The sequence below is a fragment of the Coffea eugenioides genome, chromosome 8 (assembly GCF_003713205.1).
Source record: "Coffea eugenioides isolate CCC68of chromosome 8, Ceug_1.0, whole genome shotgun sequence".
Classification (NCBI taxonomy): Eukaryota; Viridiplantae; Streptophyta; class Magnoliopsida; order Gentianales; family Rubiaceae; genus Coffea; species Coffea eugenioides.
In genome coordinates this window covers 41,308,297-41,327,607 of record NC_040042.1, presented here as the reverse complement: position 1 = coordinate 41,327,607, position 19,311 = coordinate 41,308,297, and the positions used below count along the sequence as shown (strand labels likewise).

General features: G+C 36.1%; 2 protein-coding genes across 2 annotated transcripts in view; both read right to left on the bottom strand.

Annotated features, from left to right (window-relative positions):
- Positions 1-759: 759 nt before the first annotated feature.
- LOC113780795 (probable LRR receptor-like serine/threonine-protein kinase At1g34110) lies at positions 760-4,549 on the bottom strand. Its single transcript, XM_027326572.1, has 3 exons — positions 4,201-4,549; positions 2,157-2,300; positions 760-2,009 (listed from the first exon to the last, which is right to left on the bottom strand). Exons 1-3 carry the CDS (start codon positions 4,547-4,549, stop codon positions 760-762), a joined length of 1,743 nt encoding a protein of 580 aa, XP_027182373.1.
- Positions 4,550-5,070: 521 nt separating this feature from the next.
- LOC113780794 (receptor kinase-like protein Xa21) overlaps positions 5,071-19,311 on the bottom strand; it is a 23,944-nt gene continuing 9,703 nt past the window's right edge. Inside the window, exons 3-7 of the mRNA XM_027326571.1 lie at positions 7,852-7,995; positions 7,040-7,684; positions 6,702-6,884; positions 5,686-6,639; positions 5,071-5,584 (exon numbers count right to left, since the gene is read on the bottom strand). Coding sequence (XP_027182372.1) covers positions 5,226-5,584; positions 5,686-6,639; positions 6,702-6,884; positions 7,040-7,684; positions 7,852-7,995 — 2,285 coding nt within the window. The 3' untranslated portion in view covers positions 5,071-5,225. The remainder of the gene's footprint in view (positions 5,585-5,685; positions 6,640-6,701; positions 6,885-7,039; positions 7,685-7,851; positions 7,996-19,311) is intronic.

Here is a 19,311-nt window from a genome sequence, read left to right as displayed (position 1 = left end):
AATATTACTTATTATAAATCAGTGTAAATTATAAATTCATTGTAACTACTAACTAATATTGCTTATAATTAATCATTGTAAATTATAAATTCATAAATTATCACCAATCATTGTATAGTCTAAGGTTTATTTTAGTTTAAATTAATCACTTTTTATGTGTTTCTTAAATCATAGACTAAGGATTCTAGGTATAAGTGATCAAATAAATGCCAATTAAACCACAAAATGATTAGAACATAAGTAATGTGTTCAATTATGAATAAATTTAGGGATCAAATCAGTAATAATTTATAAATCATAGATGAATTCGGTTTAACCGAATTCATTACCGTTTTCGAATTTGAAATCGGTTGCGGAATGAATTTGGTTATGCCCAATTCGGAATTGAAAACGGTTTAAATTTTTACAGGTAGAATAACCGAATTCAGTGCACCGAATTACCGAATTTGCACCGAATGCACACCTCTACTTGGGCTCCTTTTCTGCTAAATTGATACTTGTTATCATATTTCCATTCTACTCCCTGAAATAAATGCAAAACAATAAAAGTGAGTAGAATCCAACAATTAATCCACATCAACTCGGGTAATAAGGAAAATTAATAATAAAATTGCAACCTATCATGAAGACAATTGCTAAGGCTGCGACAACCACAGAAGTGATTCCCAGAGGAGCAAATACAAATAGAAGCACCTTTTTTGTTCTGGACCTGTGAATTGAATTAGTTCCTGGGCAAGGCGGCACATGAAACCTGGAATCTCAGCACAATGCCTCATTGAACAGAAAAGATTCTGCAGTAAAGTTCCTAAAGTGACCACCAGAAGGAATTTCACCACTTAAATGGTTATAAGAAACGTCAAGCTCTTTGAGGTCCCGAAGTGCCTCCAATGACTTCGGTATGAAGCCAGAAAGATTGTTGTGCGATAAGTAAAGTCCTTGCAAGCTGAGCATATTGCCAAATGACTCTAGGATAGATCCATGAAATTGGTTTTGGGATAAATTTAAAATCAACAGGTTTTGCAAATCACCTGTGGTGCTGGGAATGTCACCAGAGAATTGATTGGCTGATACGTCTATAGATGTTATAGCTTTCAGATTTCCAACTTCAAGAGGCAAGGAACCATTAAGGGAGTTTGAGGATAAGTTCAACTGCAAGAGATCTTTGAGTTTCCAAAAACTATTAGGTATGGCAGAGACTAAAAAGTTGTTTCCTATTTTAAAATCCCGAAGAGAAGTCATATTACCAAAGCATTCTGGTAAAGACCCGGAAAACTGGTTTGTGGTCAGATATACTAAAGTCAAGCTATGCAAATTGCAAAGGTTATCTAAGGTGTCGTTAAGATTATTATCTTCCACAGCCAAACCTTGCAGGTTTTGTAGATTTTTGAATGCTGTTGGAATACCTCCGGTCAAGTGATTCGATCGTAGATCAAGCAATAGCAAATTGGTCAAGTTGCCAGTTTGACTTGGTATGGTGCCCTTGATTTCACTACTTCCTAAATGCAATATCTGTAGAGAAGCAGAGAGATTCCCAACGGAAGCTGGAAGAAGCCCCTTGAAGGGGTCTCGGCCCAGGTATAAATAATACAAGTTTTTGCATTTTGTCAATGAAGTGATGAAGCTCAGCTCCATAGATGTAGGATCACTTGTTAAATTGTTGCCATACAGAGCTAGAAATTGCAGAAGTCTAAGGTCCCCGAGGGCGTCAGGAATGGAACCAGTGAATCCGTTAACTGAAAGTTCTAGCATTCTTAATTGGGAACAATTTGTAATGGACACTGGTATAACTCCACCAAGGTTATTCCCATCAAGATCTATGGCTAATAACTTGGGCAGTCTGTATCCTAGATCCGGCGGAAGATTTCCTGATAGAAGATTAGATGCAAGGTCAATATTCCGCAATGCTGAGAGGTTGAAGAGCCCAGGGGGAATGGAGCCATTCAAGCCATTAGAAAACAACTCAAGATTCTCGAGTTGGTAAAGGTTACCCATCTCTCGTGGTATTGTACCTGCATACCAGATTCATTTTCAAAGGAAGCATATCTATCATTAGGCTGTAAAATTCTCTGAAGAAACCAGTTATAAATTAAAAAAGAAAAGATGTAAGCGTTTAGTTAACCGATTTCGATTTACTTCAACAAAAAAGATGTATTTACCTGTCAAGGAGTTGTTGGCGAAATAGAGTTCAGTAAGCATCGTCAAATTCCCAATTTCTCTTGGAATGCTTCCCGTGATTTGATTCAATTCCAGATTGAGCCCCTGCAGGTTTTGGAGATTGCCTATCTCTCGTGGAATCGTACCTGCCAATCGTACAAGTCGGCAAGCAGCTAACATCAAAAATACCAAAAAAAATGGTAGAGCGAATAATATAAAATGTTTCTCCACATAATAATCGTTCCAATGCAGCACAGAAAGGGGTTAAAAAAAAAAAAAAAAAAAGAGATGGTCCAAGGATCTAAAGTATGTAAATGTAAAAAAGTGGTTAATAATCATTGGATTTATGCTTGTCTAAAGTATGTAAATGTTGTGACAACTTTCTAAGTAGTTACGTCCAGGGAATATAGACCTCTTCAGGAACTTCTAAGTTTGCTTTAGTGGATGTTTTCCATAGTAAGTAGGAGTATCTGATGAATTTTATGGACATCCAAATATTGCTAGTTGCACGATTGTAAATAGACCATAAGTAGTGGTGAAGCTATACATTTACCTGTCAAGTTGTTACTCCCTGATACGAGAAGCTCTAAACCGTATAGATTGCCAATCTCTCCAAATTAATCATATTCATTTTAGAGATATATTGAAAACAGTCTTACTTGATCGAAATCTAACTAGCAAGCGACATTTTGTGTTGGTAATCATGAAAATAATCTAATTTTCTCCATATTCACCTCCATATATGTCTTGCCCTTTCAAGTTTACAATCCTTAGCTTCTTACATCCACATCCGACAGAATGCAAACATGGATTTACTTAAAACAAAGGAACAGTTTCACAAACCATCCCTAAGGTTTATGACAATTGCAAGCAATGCCCTCTAAGTTTGAAAAAGTAAAAACCTTTTTTAGAAATTTGTTTGGGGCTCACTTTGCTGATGTAAACAAAATATTGCTATTGATAATCCTAAATCACCCTTACTTGATTTTCCTCCACAAATACAAAGTTCCTTAATAATTTTGAACTAAAAATACTGCTCACATACTTTAAGAAAATTATCTACCAAATCCATTCCTTTTCCCTCAAAATAAAAAAATTATTCATGCTGACAGAATTATAAAAAAAAAAATTGGATGCTAGTTCAGTAACACTTTATTGTTTATAGGAATCTAAATTCTTCTCCCTCCCAAACTATGACCATATTGAGAAAGATTTAGGTGATTTTGGTGGCTAAGACGAGATAGAATCTATTGCTGTCGTTCTTCTTCTTTTTTTCTTTATTAAATGATTTTTTAAATTTAACTTCAAATGAATTATTCCCTCCATGGAGCCGTTGCATTTTGTAGTTCGTAAAGGTTATTTTTGTTATTTTACACCAAGAGGAGATGTAGGTGTAATTTTTCAAATTTAGAGGGTACCGCCTATAATTGTCATGAACGTTAGGGGAGGTATGTTAAATCATGCCTAAAAAAAATGTGCATTTGTAATTTGTCTAATTGATGACAATTTTGACCATGTTTTGAAAAGAGAAAATCGTTTAAAACGTTTCTCACATTTTGCAAAATGATTGTTTTCGTCCCTTACTTTTAGAAGTGTAATTTTACGTCCCTTGCAAATTTACATTGGTCAAATTTGGTTCTTATCTAAGTTTTCAACTAGTTTTTGGTTGGAATCCATTATGTATCTTGTACGTGAGCATTTTTTAAGGACAGAATGTCAAATCAAATTTTACATAATTCATTCCATAGTTCTCACATTTCACAAAATAAATTTTTTCATTTATCATATTTTACAAAATGAATTTTTCGATCCTTAACATTTCACAAAATGATTTTTTTTTATCCCTCATTGATCATGTGTATGAATAGTTTTTTTAAAACCCATGTATATATTTATTTGATTTCATCTCAACAGTATGAATAGTGTGTATATATTTTTTGATTTCACTTGAACACGCTTTTCTAATCCTTGTGTCAAACTGGTAAAAAAAAACTATTAACCGCTGTTTGACCATGTGAGTATACAAAGGCAAAGCAAAATTATTACCTGTTAAGTTATTGGTGATGAGGTATAACTCCTTGAGCTTCTCCAGATTTCCAATTTCTTTAGGTATGTGCCCGCTTAACCTGTTGTTAGACAAGTCTAGCACCTGAAGATGGGAAAACTTGCATAAACTCAATGGTATCTGACCAACTAAGTCATCCCCGGATAGATACAGCTCTCTGAGGACCGAAAGATTTCCCATATTTTCTGGAATATTACCTCCCAGGAAATTGTCTCTCAGATTTAAGGTTTCCAGTTTTGACAAGTTAGAGATAGGAGGAGGAATAAAACCACTAAAACCATTGCTGTCCAGAAACAGGAACTGGAGTTCTGGGAAGTGACCAAACCACATTGGAATCTCTCCAGTGAAGTTGTTAGAGGTTAACCTGACGAACCTCAGGCGGCGCAGGTGTGACAACTCTTCGGGCAGAGAGTAGAGTCGTTGACTCAGTGGACCAAATTAAATTACTCGGCAACAAAGAATTTCAAGAATGGTGGGAGCAGAATTTCTTTCTCTCGCTTCCTCTCTCGCCTGACCATACGTTTATTTGACCGGAAAGGCACTTTAGTCAGTCAATTGTGAACCAGAATTGAATAAAATCTATGGAGTAAGTATGCTGTGATTCAAGAAATGAGAAAATTCTGGGTACTTTAGTTGCCAAAATTGTTGGATGAATCAGAAATTGTCGTTTTTGGGAATTGCTTTATAATCTAAGCCATAAGCAAGGGATATGGTTTTCACTGATCTATATGATTCCTATGTCTAAGAAACTGGTAAAGAATTGAAGCAGATATCATCAGTGAAAGCAACTACAGCGTCATGACATCGAGGAGGTTATTTTTTGAACACAGAGGTTCCCTGCTTCTCTCTACATTCAGAAATTCCAAATTTTAATCATACAATTTTATTTGCAGTAATACAACGCCTTTCAAATCTCACGTGGTTCAGTTTATTTGATATAAACAAATTGGCCGCTCTTCCCTAATATTTCTGATGATTATAAAAGATGCCACATATTCGATCCGAACTATTCATCAGCCTGCCTGACCTGCATGAATTTGAGTTTGATCTTCTTCAGTGTTTCAAGAACAACTTTCATACTGAGTCTGTCAGTTGGAGATTCACGAACACATTTCAAGGCCAATTCCATGATGGATGAAAAACCCTCCAACTTCTCAGTGAAATTTTCATCCTCACGCTTCAACAACTTAGCATCAATGACTCGAAGAATCGAATTAGGCAGAGAATCATTTATCCAACTCTTCAAGTTCAAATTTCCAGCAAACATCTCATCATTAGGCTTTCTTCTTGAAAAAACTTCCATCAGCATGATTCCATAGCTATAAACATCGCATTTTGCTGATATCAACCCCTCAGATCCATACTCTACAACCAACGTTCAAATTGAACAAGTGTCACATAAAAGAAGGCAAAAAGAAACTAAATGCTATGCACAAACTTTAGGATTAAGATTGAAGAATCATTACCTGGAGCAATGTAGCCAATTGTAGCTAAGGTCTTGGTCCATGCAAAGCTTTCCTCCTTTTCCAGCATTTTTGCAACACCAAAGTCGCTGACGTGGGCAACCATATCTTCATCAAGTAAGACATTACTGGGCTTCAAATCACAGTGAATCACAGGCGTCGAATATTCTTCGTGGAGATATTGCACTGCACTTGCCACATCTATCATTATATTCAATCTCTGTAGAGTATCTAAGAAATCGTTGTCAGAATACAGCCATTTCTCAAGGCTTCCATTGCACATGTATTCAAGCAACAACGCCCTAAAATCCTGGTTCGAACAACCGCTGATGACCTTCACAAGATTTCGATGGCGCAGGTTCTTCAGGACTTCACACTCTACATCAAAGCTCTTGAGCACTCCTTCCAGTTCCAAATTGAAAACCTTTACAGCAATAGACCTTCCATCATTGAGAATCCCCTTGTAAACAGATCCAAAACTCCCAATGCCAAGCAAATTGCTTTCACTGTATCCATCAGTTGCTCGAAGAAGATCATAGTACGAAACTCTTTCTTGCGTTGGCACTAATACCATGTTTGTTCCTTTAGAATCCCGATAATTCTTCCAATATCTTCTGAAGACAATTGCTAAGGCTGCGACAACCACAGAAGCGATTCCCAGAGGAGCAAATACAAATAGAAGCACCTTTTTGGTTCTTGACCTGTGAATTGAATTAGTTCTTGGGCAAGGCGGCACATGGAACCTGGAATCTCCGCACAATGCATCGTTGAACAGAAAAGATTCAGCGGTAAAGTTCGCAAAGTGACCACCAGAAGGAATTTCACCACTTAAATGGTTATAAGAAACGTCAAGGTCTTTGAGGTCCCGAAGTGCCTCCAATGACTTCGGTATGTAGCCAGAAAGATTGTTGTGCGATAAGTAAAGTCCTTGCAAGCTGAGCATATTGCCAAATGACTCTGGGATAGATCCATGAAATTGGTTTTGGGATAAATTTAAAATCAACAGGTATTGCAATCACCTGTTGTGCTAGGAATGTCACCGGAGAATTGATTCGCTGATATGTCTATAGATGTAATAGCTTTCAAATTTCCAACTTCAAGAGGCAAGGAACCATTAAGGGAGTTTGAGGATAAGTTCAACCGCAAGGGATCTTTGAGGTTCCAAAAACTATTAGGTATGGCAGAGGCTAAAAAGTTGTTTCCTAGTTTAAGATCCCGAAGAGAAGTCATATTGCCAAAGCAGTCTGGTATAGACCCGGAAAAAAATGGTTTGTGGTCAGATCTATTAAAGTCAAGCCATGCAAATTGCAAAGGCTATCTAAGGTGCCGTTAAGATTATTATCTCCCACAGCCAAACCTTGCAGGTTTTGTAGATTTTTGAATGCTGTTGGAATACCTCCGGTCAAGTGATTCGATTGTAGAGCAAGCAATATCAAATTGGTCAAGTTGCCAGCTTGACTTGGTATGGTGCCCTTGATTTCACTAGTTCCTATATACAATTTCTGTAGAGTAGCAGAGAGATTCCCAATGGAAGCTGGAAGAAGCCCATTTAACGGATTTGTGCCCAGGCCTAAAACAACCAAGTTTTTGCATTTTGTCAATGAAGTGATGAAGCTCAGCTCCATAGATGTAGGATCACTTGTTAAATAGTTGCCATACAGATCTAGATATTGTAGAAGTCTAAGGTCCCCGAGGGCGTCAGGAATGGAACCAGTGAATCCGTTAATGGAAAGTTCTAGCATTCTTAATTGGGAACAATTTGAAATGGACACTGGTATAACTCCACCAAGGTTATTCCCATCAAGCTCTATGAATAATAACTTGGGCAGTCTGTATCCTAGATCCCGCGGAAGATTTCCTGATAGAAGATTAGATGCAAGGTCAATATTCCGCAATGCTGAGAGGTTGAAGATGCCACGGGAAATGGAGCCATTCAAGCCATTATAAGGTAACTGAAGATTCTCGAGTCGGTAAAGGTTACCCAGCTCTCGTGGTATTGTACCTGCGTACCAGATTCATTTTCAAAGGAAGCATATCAATCATTAGGCTGTAAAATTCTCTGAAGAAACCAATTATAAATGAAAAAAAAAATTTTGAATGGATGTAAGCGTTTAGTTAACCGATTTCAATTTACTTCACCAAAAAATGGTACTTTAAAGATGCATTTACCTGTCAAGGAGTTGTTGGCGAAGTAGAGCTCAGTAAGCATCGTCAAATTCCCGATTTCTCTTGGAATGCTTCCCGTGATCTGATTCCATTCCAGATTGAGCCCATGCAGGTTTTGGAGATTGCCTATCTCTCGTGGAATCGTACCTGCCAATCACAAATGCAGGTAGGCTAGCAAATTTATACTCATTAAATAAATGGGTCTGGGTATACCCAATTACCTATTTATAAGTCACTTAAAATTCTACTCTTTTTTCTCTATTTTTTTGCGTGTTGTTTGACAAAAAAAATAAAGGTATTTTATTGTTATTTGATTCATAAGAAATTGAAATTTATTTACTTAACACTCATTAAATGCTAACTTAAAATGTATAATTATTTTTAAATGAGTATAAATGAGTGAGTTGAGTCAACCCATTATCCACCAATTAGATGGATTTAATTGAATACCTAATTAGATCTATTCAAAATTAATGGGCAGGTTATAGTATACGGGTTTGGATGGATCAACATTATAGGTTATTATGGATACCTTTAGTTACGTCTATGCAAATATTGAAAATACTTCATGCAAGATGGTTCGGCAGCAGGCTCGCGGCACAGCCTTTATGGTGTCTGATGTAGTTTCCTTTCATCCGACTGCAACTAATGACTTGAACAGTCAACACTTAGACTATAGTAATAAAAATTCTAAACATTTTCCATCTTTTAGCCGCAAAAATCCTTATGTTTAAGCACAAAACAAATTAGATGAAAGGATCATGCGAGCATCAAAGAACAGTTTTTTCTTCAACAACAATGCTTCTGCAAATTTCGATGCAGAAAAATCATGCAAAGCTTCAAACAAAACTAGTGAACCTATCACCCCAAATACCCCTTAACACTGAACACTTCAAATGAAACCAGGGTTATTGATTATAAACACAAATCTCAGCAGATCAGAACTTGCGGCCAAACAAAGACAACCAAACAGCAACTGAAGTAGATAAAGTTTCAAAGCCGCAAGTCTGAACCAGCAAACTAGGAGTTCATGCAAAGAAACATTAAATTAGAGCTCGCATTTGCGGAATGCGAGCTCAATAAGTAGAGCTCGCATTTCGCGAATGCGAGCTCTATTCTAACCTCGCATTCGCCACGAATGCGAAGATTTCCCGGACGGAATTCATTACCAAAATCACTCCTTTTGTAGAATTTTTTTAAAATTCATCACAAAATTAGAAATTTCTCGCTAATTCATTGAGTGGTGTGGACCAGTTTTCAACAACCTACTGTGATTTCATTGATAGCTAGCTTTAATCTGCATGTTTTCCTTTACTTTTTTTTTTAAAATGCTAAATGGCATCTTGTAAAATTTAAAGAAAAACTAAGGAATGCTAAATGATATTTGGTTAGTGGGTTCAGTACTAAGGAATGAGTTTCAAAGTTCACTAGTCTCCGAGCAAAGTCAAGGGACTGGAGACCCTACATTTTGTGGACAGTAGTCACTGGTCATGCTGCTCCCGGAGCTTCTTCTGTGTATGCCGTATCGGTTGACTTAGTGGACCAAATTAAATTAACTTCAAAAATTGCTAGTTTACTCTTTTCTGTATTTCATATTAACTTCGATAATCATGAGGTGGAAAACACCATTAGGGGATCATAATTTAGAGATCCAGAAACTTTTACCTTTTTTTTTTTTTAGAATAGATTAATCTCTTAGTTTGGTATCTTCAAATTCATATTTGCTCCTAATTAGCAATTTCTCCAAAATCCAACGTATAAACACTGTGCTTGATTTTTCATTCCGCATGCCGACATGATCCAGTTACCAGGCAACTTATGAATGAATAATTTTCAGTTGAGGTGTCATTAAACCTAAAGCAATGGATTATTTTTTGTGGCTCGGAAGTTTAGTTTTTCAAGTACTTACCAATAAAAGATTAGGAAAAACTGCATAGGGTTACATTCCAGAGATTTTTTGGAGTAACTTTACTACTCCAATCAAAATCTCCCAACCATACGAGGTTTCTGCGTGACGGACCTATGTACCCTTAAAGAGTGAAAAATTCGTATTCTAGTTCTGAAGCTAATTTGAATAATGTGCTTTTTGCTAACTGAGTGTTGTTCATTGATTATCGAATTCTAGTGTTTTTGCATTGCAACAACCTTTTAATAGAGAAATGGCGTGATTTAAGAAGTGGAGAGATAAAAGAGGAATTTAAATCCAAGACATCTAATTTGGAAAAATTTTAAACTTGATTAGCAGGCTAATGCCTTTTCAACCAGATCTTCTCCTTCCATCTATCTAGCTATTAGATTAGTCATAGAATTTCTCCAATAGGATGTCAAATGATTGTTTTAGCACCACTCGACCTTATCTGCCACAAAAACTGTCTTTTGCTTTAAGTGAATCTTTTTTTTTTTTTTTTGTGAGAAAGAATCTAAATCTTATCTACCTATTATATAAGAAGAAAGTGGAGTTGCTATAGCAACTCCAATAATTGCCAAGTGGATCCCTCTCATTTTGACACGTGGCACATTCCTTTTCTTTTCTTCATTTTGCTTTGTTTTTGCTTTTGTTCACTTTATTTCCTTTCTCCTTTTTGATTAAAGATAATTAAACAAATCCTCATGTACACTGCAGGTTTGTTATTTAGTTTCCACTTTGTACTCCATTTTTTTCCCCTATCATCCTAATTAATCATTTATTCTATTTTTTCTCTATTGGATTAGTTGATGCATTTTCTTTCATTTTTGTCCATAATTAACTAAATGAATGATTTCATTATCGGATATCAAGAATGGGTTTGATATTTCCTTTCTTCCATAGTCCAATAATTATGATTCATGATCTTCTACTTTTAATGTCTCTTTTTGGTATATACTATTTGATATTTTTTTTGTCATTTTTTGCGTCTTGATCAGCAACCTTTGCTTATTGCTTTTCTCACCTATTTCTTCTTCATCTGACTTTCTTTTCTGCCCAAAATAGGTATGTGATGCTGTGGATATTTTTCCCCAAATCTAAAGAAACATTTTTTTTAGTTTTTTATATTTTATTTATTCTGAAACTACTTTTTGATCTTTTTATTTTTGGAAAAAACTGACAACAAGACGGGTGGTGATTACATGAAGAATTTTTAGGCTAACAATGAAAGAATTGTAACTACTTTTCCCTCATAAAATAAATAACACCATTATGCAGATTCATTCTAATTCTAATTTTTTATTTATTAAAATTGTTATTTGATAATAGGGATAGTACTACAGTAGAGGAGAAAAAAATCTAATAAATAAAAATCCAATGTAAACGATGATCAGGAAGAAAAAATGATGCCTATTAAATTAAAAATTAACCAGAATCTCTTAATTTATGGATAGATAGTTATATTTTAATTTATATAAAGTTTATTAATTGTGAAAAGTGCTTATAAACTGGATAAGGTGGATGATGGGTAAAATAATTGTTGGGGCTAGCAATTTAAAATGTGAAGATAATATTTTATATCTCTTCATTCAACATATTGAATGACTAGCTTGTATCCATAATAGGTAGTTTATTTTCATGGTTTTTATTTTAGCAAATGATTTTAGCAAATGATAGCTTGGAAATAAAAGAAGTGCAAAATTAGATTTCAGAATCTTTTACTTAAACTTGTTCTATATGACTTGGTACTCTTATCCATTTTTATTGCCCATAATGGTAGATAATGTAATTAGAGTTTGAGATGATTGTTAGGCATAGAACTGGACATATCATTACTATTTGGCTAAAGAAGTTAATAATATTTTGTCGATTTGACTTGCTAAAACAATTGCAGTTTTCAAAGGAATGCATTTGGTGGGAAGTTAGTATTGAGGCTTTTAGTTTAGAGTGTCACTCTACAAAATATTATTAGAAAATTCTATTTTGATTAAGAAGACATTTGCAATCAAACAAATTGTTGGATTTGAATTTGCATATGTAGATTTACAAATATGGCAATTCATGTTTTTATTTAAACTTGCTATACGTATTCTATAACTATTGGTTAGATAATATTTTCATCTATTTGTAATGCTATTAGACATGATTTAAATGGATAGATTAACTCGCTCTTTCTCTCAAAAAAGAAAGAAAAATATGCAAGTTTGTATTTTTTTTTTATTGATGTTGAAGATAGTGACAGGTTTTTGTGGCTTTCTATATTTTTTCTAATTATTAAAATGTTAGAAACATTATGACTACTCTTTATTTAATTACAACTAAAACTATGCTGCTATTAAACCGATAATGCACTAATAATGGATTTGCTTTCTTTTCTTTTTTGGTATCATTACGTACACATAATATTGGTTAAAAATTCTGTTTCCAAATCACAATAAATTGGGGTTAACTTTATATATGAAATTTCTTTTCACAGCAAATTTTAATTATTTTTATACTTAATTATTTTTCCTATATTTCTATTTATCATGTACTAAAACATTTGTTACTATGTATTTAACTAATGTTCTAGAGGGCCCTGGCTGTGCGTTGCACAGCCGAGGTACCTCTAGTGAGAAAAAAAATAAACAAAGAGAGTTTTAGAGTCGAACTAAGAACATGTATTACCCAATATACCTACCAGTTGAGTTGAGTTCTAAAAAATATAGTTTTTGCAATTTGTTACATTCAAGGTCGCACCACAACTCATATTAACCAAGTCATGGCTATTAAATGAAATTAAAGTAGGGACTTAAAGGATAAGTTTTATAACTTGTAATTTAATTTGTGAGATAAATTAAACTTGAGGAACTTATGGTACAAATAAGTTTAAATCTTCAAAATACAAGAGTTGTATTAGAATAAAAAAGCTAACTCTAATTAGGAAGTTAAATCGTACTAGAAACTAGTTTCAGGTTTCTAAAATGATATGGACAACTTATTTGTCTATAAATACTCACCAAGTTTTACTAATTGACACGCTAATTGTAGTAAGACTAATCAACAGACAAATTGTCTAGTAAGATTTTTTGATCAAAATGTTGAGAGAAAAATACCCAAAATTCGTTTGAGAAAATAAGGAAAAACGCCCATATCTTATTTCTCTTATTGGATGGGGTTTTTCATAGTTAAATTCTTAACCAACTTGTATGAGGTGTCTTAATAATAACTAGCACTAATTTAATTTAAACTGGTTTGACTTTGGAGTTTCAAACTAAAGGGCTATTAACCAATTTTTTCGTTTCTCACATTTTACAAAATAAATTTTTAAATCCTTAACATTTCACAAAATGATTTTTTTTTATCTCTCATTGATCATGTGTATGAATAGTTTTTTTAAAATTCATGTATATATTTGATAGGTTGCAATTTTATCATTTATTTTATTATTAATTTCTCCTATTACCTGACCCAATCTGAATTAATTGTTAGATTCTACTCACTTTTAGTATTTTGCATATATTTCAGGGAGTAGAACGAAAATACCATAATAAGTGCCGATTTGACAGTTATCAGGAAAGAGTTCAAGTAGCAGGCATCCAGGGTATTTTTGGAACAAGGAGATGCAAGACCTTTTTGGTAATTTTGACCGAAGACAACAACTAGAAAAAGGGCTGGAGCGCCGCAGGGGTCCTGAGCTTCTTCTTCCTCCGGAGTCCTCTCCGCAAGGAGGGCCGCCGCACACAAGAAAAGAAAAAAAGAAAGAGAACGGCAGCAGAGGAAAGGATGACTGGCTTTGTTTAGTCTTTCGTCTGTAGCTTAGGAGCATTATTGGTGACTTTTCCTTTGGGTCTTAGTACGCATGGCAGGAGCAAAGAGGAAAGCTTTGACTTTTCTTCCCCTTTAGTTCTTGCGAATTGAATTCTTCAAACATCTGTGATAATGGCCGCGGCTCTCTTTACAATTTCTTGTGGGCTTTGTTTAGCAACAATGAACTAATTTCCCTTATCTAGTCAAGGGACAACGGATGCTTTGGGTCATCTAAAATTGTGAGATCGATTTAATTTTATCTTTTTCTCTTATTTATTGGTATTTGCATATTCCTTGATTGCAGTGCTTATGGTTGTTTAATTAATTGATTGTCTTGGATCCGGATAATTAGTTAATTTAATAATCTATTGTCAATTGAGGTGTTAAATCCGTAATTGTTTAATTGCCTTGAAATAGTGACAACTGGCATAATTAGACTTGTGTCAGGGGAATACGCGGGCAAATCTAAAATAACCCTGGTAGTGCGTTATTTGATTAGAATAGGGCTCCTCTAATACGTAAGGCAATTGGGGAATTAAATTCTATGGGCGTACCTAGGATTATTTCTCAATTAGAGCAGTGATTAACGGGCGTACCTTAATCATCGACACAGTAAGGAGGGGTTGACTGTCATCGTTTGTTTGGCAGTTATAACCTATTTATTAGTAAATAATTGGAATTGCCTTTGCTTATCGATGATCAATTAGGTGAACCATTGCTGAAGTTATTCCTTGGCTAGATCCTTAATTATCACTCATTTGATTTTAGTAATTTGTTATTTAATTTTTAGTAGTTTTTTAGATTTTAGTTGAATTGCTTAAATTGTCACCTCTGAGATAAAAACACCCCCCTTGTCACTGTGAATTTGAAAAGGAACAATTACTCCCAGTCCCTGTGGATTCGACCCTGCTTACTGCTATCTACAGAAATTACTTTTAGTTTGAGCAGGTTTTATTATTGCACAGGCTTCGACAACCTGTCAATTTTTGGCGCCGTTGCCGGGGACTGGTGTCAGATTAATTTGTTTCTTTTTGAGTTCACCTTGTTTTCATTTTTAATTTATTTTTCTCTTATTTTCTTATATAGTTTATGGCTGCTAACATTCCATATTTTGATGATAGACTGGATTTTGTTCCTGAATGGGGTTATGAGACTCATGTTTTTCCTAATGATCAATGGACTGTTGCAAATTGTGGAACTTATTTTGATTCAGGTTATTCAACTGACACATGCCCCGCATTTCAAGATAATCTAAGTGCTCCAATTGATACTTTTGGAGATTTTTCACCCCAATATCAAACGCAGCATGACCCTTATTCAAACGGGTATGATCAAGGATGGTGGGATAATTCCAATTTTGATTATGCGACCGGGCCAATGGATTTTCAACAGCAAGTGTCTCAGCAATCATCCTCCGTGTCAGGCATGTCTCTTGAAGAAATGATGGAATTACTAATTGCTAATACAAATCGATTTCATCAGGAGACACAGAGCCTAAATCGATTTCAGCAGGAGACACAAGCGAGCCTTCGCGACCTGGCAGATCAACTATGTCTATTGACATCCAGAATAAATCGATTGGCTTCTCAAAGGGAAGAATGGCCCTCGAAAACCATTGTTGATCTAGAAGAAAATGAGAGTGCAATTTGCTTGACTAGTGATGAGGAGATGCAAGAGTGTCAAAATGAGAAATCTACAGATGCAGTTGAAAAAGAAGCCGAAAAGGAAGAAATGGAACCCCAACCGCAACCCATTCAAGTGAATGAATCCAGTGAACAATCTCCAAATGCGGTGACATCTTCTCCACTCCTTAATCAATATTTTCCTGACTCCTATTCTTCAATTCCTGTTACTGAAATTGATTTTATTATACCAGACAATTTGAAATTTCATGACAGAAATAAGTTAAGAGTGGCAATGGAAAAATATCTTGAACCGAAGAATGCGTGTGATGGAGGAGTGAGTGGAGAATGCAGATCATTGTTGACTTGTTTAGCGCCATTCACTAGTCCATGGAAGCCCGTAGCTCGTATGCTCAAGGATTATTCTATTTATAAGGGTTATCAGGACTATATAGAGGATGAAGCAGTAAGACGAGCCACAAGATTTTATCCTCCATGAGCAAAACATGATAATGTCTAGCCAAAGACATTAAAGAAAGGCGCTCCTTGGGAGGCAACCCAATTGTTCTTTTTAATTGTTTGTTCATTTTCGTGTGGTAGTTTAGATGTATTCTCCTTGAATTCGATTGATTTTGGGTTTCAATTTTCGTTTTTGCTGATTTATAGGTGCCCTTCAGTCATGACCCGCCCGCATGGTGACAGCAGGAAACTCACGATCAGAAACTTCTGGGAGCTCTCTTGCCCTCATGATGTGCCCGCGTGGTAATGTGCAGGAAGCTCACGATCAGAAACTTCTGAAACTTCTGGGAGCTCTCTTGCCCTCATGACGCGCCCGCGTCACGTTCGCGGGAAAGGTAAGGATTCAAAAAAAAAAAAAATTCTTTTAATCGTAGCTACCTCTTTTCTTTTTTGTTACAAAAGAAAAAAAAATAAAAAAAAAAAAAAAAAAAAAAATATTTGAAAAATAAAAAAGATAAAAAAAAAAAAGAGGAGTAATACGGAATCAAAGAAAAAAATTTCTCTCCTAACCGTAGCTATTCTTGACTTGTCAACGCAAAAAACAAAAAAATTTTAAAACAAAAAAAAAAAAGCACAAAACAAAAACAAAAACAAAAAAAAAAGAATAAGAAGAAAAATTTTTCAACCGTATCTAGGTTTCTTCAATTTTAAAAAAAAAAAAAAAACTTTTTTTTTCTTTCTTTTCTTTTTTTTTTCTTTCTTTCTCTTCTTCTTTCTTTCTCCTTTCTTTCTTCCTTCTCCGCTGTTTCTCTCTCCCCCTTCGATCCACCGCCGCCAACCGCGACCAGCAACCGAGCGTCCAGCGCCGCCACCACAGCGGGTTGTCCCGCGCGTTCCTCCCTCTCGCCTCAAGAGTGCACGCCGCCCACGCCGTCAGCTCTGCTACGAGCCTTGCGGCCATCCCACGGCCGCGCGACTCCCGCCACCACCATCGCGCGCAACCCTCCACCGTGCGCTGTTGCGCAGTTCCTCTCGAACAGCCCACGCCCACCAAGCAGAGCAACCCAGCTCGATCCGCTGGCCTCTCATCTACCAGCGACGACCAGCCCACGCCGCTGCTGCCTCCCGAAGCCACGGAAGCACTCTGCCCGCTACCCTCTGCTCTGTCCGCCGCCCGACGTGGTCCTGGTGGAGGTATCTGGACTTTGTCCCTCACTTTCTAGCAGCCCTGCCCCTGCTTGTTTGAGTCGCACAATTGTTGGGCTTGATCATGCTCTAGCTTAGTGTTGGTGGTCATTGGTTTTTTTTGGTTGAACTGCTGCTAATTTTGGGGTGTCCCCTGTGACTGCGGTGTTAAATTTTTAAATTTCTGAGCTACCCTTTCTGAGTTTGCAACAGCCTGTTGAATTGGGTAGCATTTGTGCCATTTGATTTGCTTGTTAAACTGGCGCAAAAATTATTCAATGTTGGTTCTGATCCATCGATCCCAGTTCTGATTTCTTGGGGATTATTTCCATTGCCTGTTAGAAAACTATCTGGCTTTTGGCTAATCATTTCGGTCTATGTTCCTTCCGATTATTTGTTCCTGGATGATTAGTTACTTCAAGAGCTGCGTTTCCACCTAGCTCCTCTGCTTGCTTTGTCCATTATACTTTTAGCCCTCTGTTGACTTTCTTTGGAGATTTGGAATTATTCACTGGTTACTGGATAAATATTGGGGGTTATTGCTTGAATTGTTAGGACCGTAGTAGCGCAAATTTCTGGGTTGTTTGTTGAATCGGAAGGGCATTGTGACCCCTGCATCGCTTCTTGAAGTTAGTTAGCTAATTTTGGTTTACTGGGTGTGTTTAGTCTCTTGATTTCACTTGCTTTCTATAGTCGTTTCAATTGAGTTCATTTGCTGCCTTTGTTGGAGCATCTGTTGCGAGTGTGGCATTGTATAGCTTCTACTGTTGGCTGATGCATTGGTGGCCATAGGTAGTGTTTACTCTGCTCTGTTATAGCTATTTCATTGATTTTGGACTACGTTTTGCACCAGTGGTACTGGTTGGGGTATTTTGACTAGCATTTGTTATTTCCAATTGGTTGGCTACCTGATTGTGATTGTGTGGTTATTCTCCAATTTCTATACTGCTATTACTGGAATTGCTGCTTTTGAGTTGAGAAATTAACTGTCTATTTGGAGGCTTTGTTGAGATTTTGGGTGGACAGAGTTTTGCATTTGCTGGTTGAATTGAGTTATGATGACTCAGAACTTGGGCGCGTACTTCCACCACATCGGTTTCCCTCCATCGTCCCCGCCTACCCCGTAGCCACTTGAGAGGGAAGTTTCGTTGTCCTTTTCACTTTAACTGCTTTATTTCCTCCATTGAGGGCAATGTAGGATCTAGGTGTGGGGGGCAGCTGTGCTAGTTTTTCTACTTTTTAGTTTTTCTTAGATGTTTTTGCTTTCTTTTTTTTAATTTGCTATTTGTCTACCTCTCGTTCAATTTCTTTCTTCCTTTTTAATGATTAGCTCATAAGTGATGCCAAAGTTTGATGTTGGATTATTGCCTCTATTTCTACTTTTGCCAAGTTTTGATAATAAAAGGGTGTCGAGTTAATGTGGTTGAATCCAAAAACATCTCTTTGGTGAATATCGATGATTGCTTTACTCTTATAATTTTTTTGGTTAACTCTCCTAAGCATAGGGAATGACTGTTGGCATTTTCATGTGAATTGGTCCGGTTATTAACCTTAGTTCTCCATGTTTGAAAATGAGGTTAGCTGATGCAAGTTTTCTTTTGGTTCTTGTGTTATATTGAGTTTTTGTGATTTTTAGCTATGAATAAACTTGACTGTACTCCGCTATTAGTTACTACTGAGTAACCGGGGATCTGCACCTAAAAGTGTTGATTCTCGCGTCAAAAGGTAGTAATTCCTATGAGTACGTGGTCACGTGGCGATAGAAGCTGAGTAACCGGGCTCCTTCATCTGGCCAATGTTGGAGTTCGCGTCAAAAGGCTTAAATGGCTAGCGACTAAGTCTTTTGTTACTATTGAAAGAGAAAAAAAGAATAAAAAAAAAGAGAGAAAAGTAGAAAAATTTGTGAAAAAAAAGTGAAGGTTGTGTTAGTGTGTAATAAAAGTCAGATTGCCGAATTATGGATTTAATATTGAGATTTTGATTAATAGTTGGACCATTTGCTGATAAATGTTATGCGTCATTCCTTCTTCTTAGATTAGTTAACATGAAATTAGAGGATCTTGTGGTTTAAAAGCTAACCGGAGTGATGTTTCTTGGACTTGACCATTGATGCTTGATTATTATTTTTCTTGGTATCTTGGCAATATGGTAGATGGAGTAATGACCATTGTCAAATATTGGTGTTTATTTGATGTTCTCATGCTTGAGGACAAGCATGGTTTAGGTGTGGGGGGGAATTGATAGGTTGCAATTTTATCATTTATTTTATAATTAATTTCCCCTATTATCTGACTTTGATGTGGATTAATTGCTGGATTCTACTCACTTTTAGTATTTTGCATTTATTTCAAGAAGTAGAACGAAAATATAATAACAGGTGCTAATTTGACAGGAAAAGAGTCGAGATGATAGAGCTTGTCCTAGGGGCATTTTTGGAAAAAAAAACATGAGCCCTTGTTGGGCAAATTGGGCCGAAGTCTTCATTTTTCTGCACAGGAGCCG

Coding starts and splice junctions, on each gene's coding strand:
- LOC113780795 (XM_027326572.1), bottom strand. CDS start 4,549: ATGTGGTTTGGTCACTTCCCAGAACTCCAGTTCCTGTTTCTGGACAGC. Junction 2,301..4,200: donor CATCACCAATAACTTAACAG/GTAATAATTTTG, acceptor TACGATTGGCAG/GTACGATTCCACGAGAGATA. Junction 2,010..2,156: donor CGCCAACAACTCCTTGACAG/GTAAATACATCT, acceptor TCTGGTATGCAG/GTACAATACCACGAGAGATG.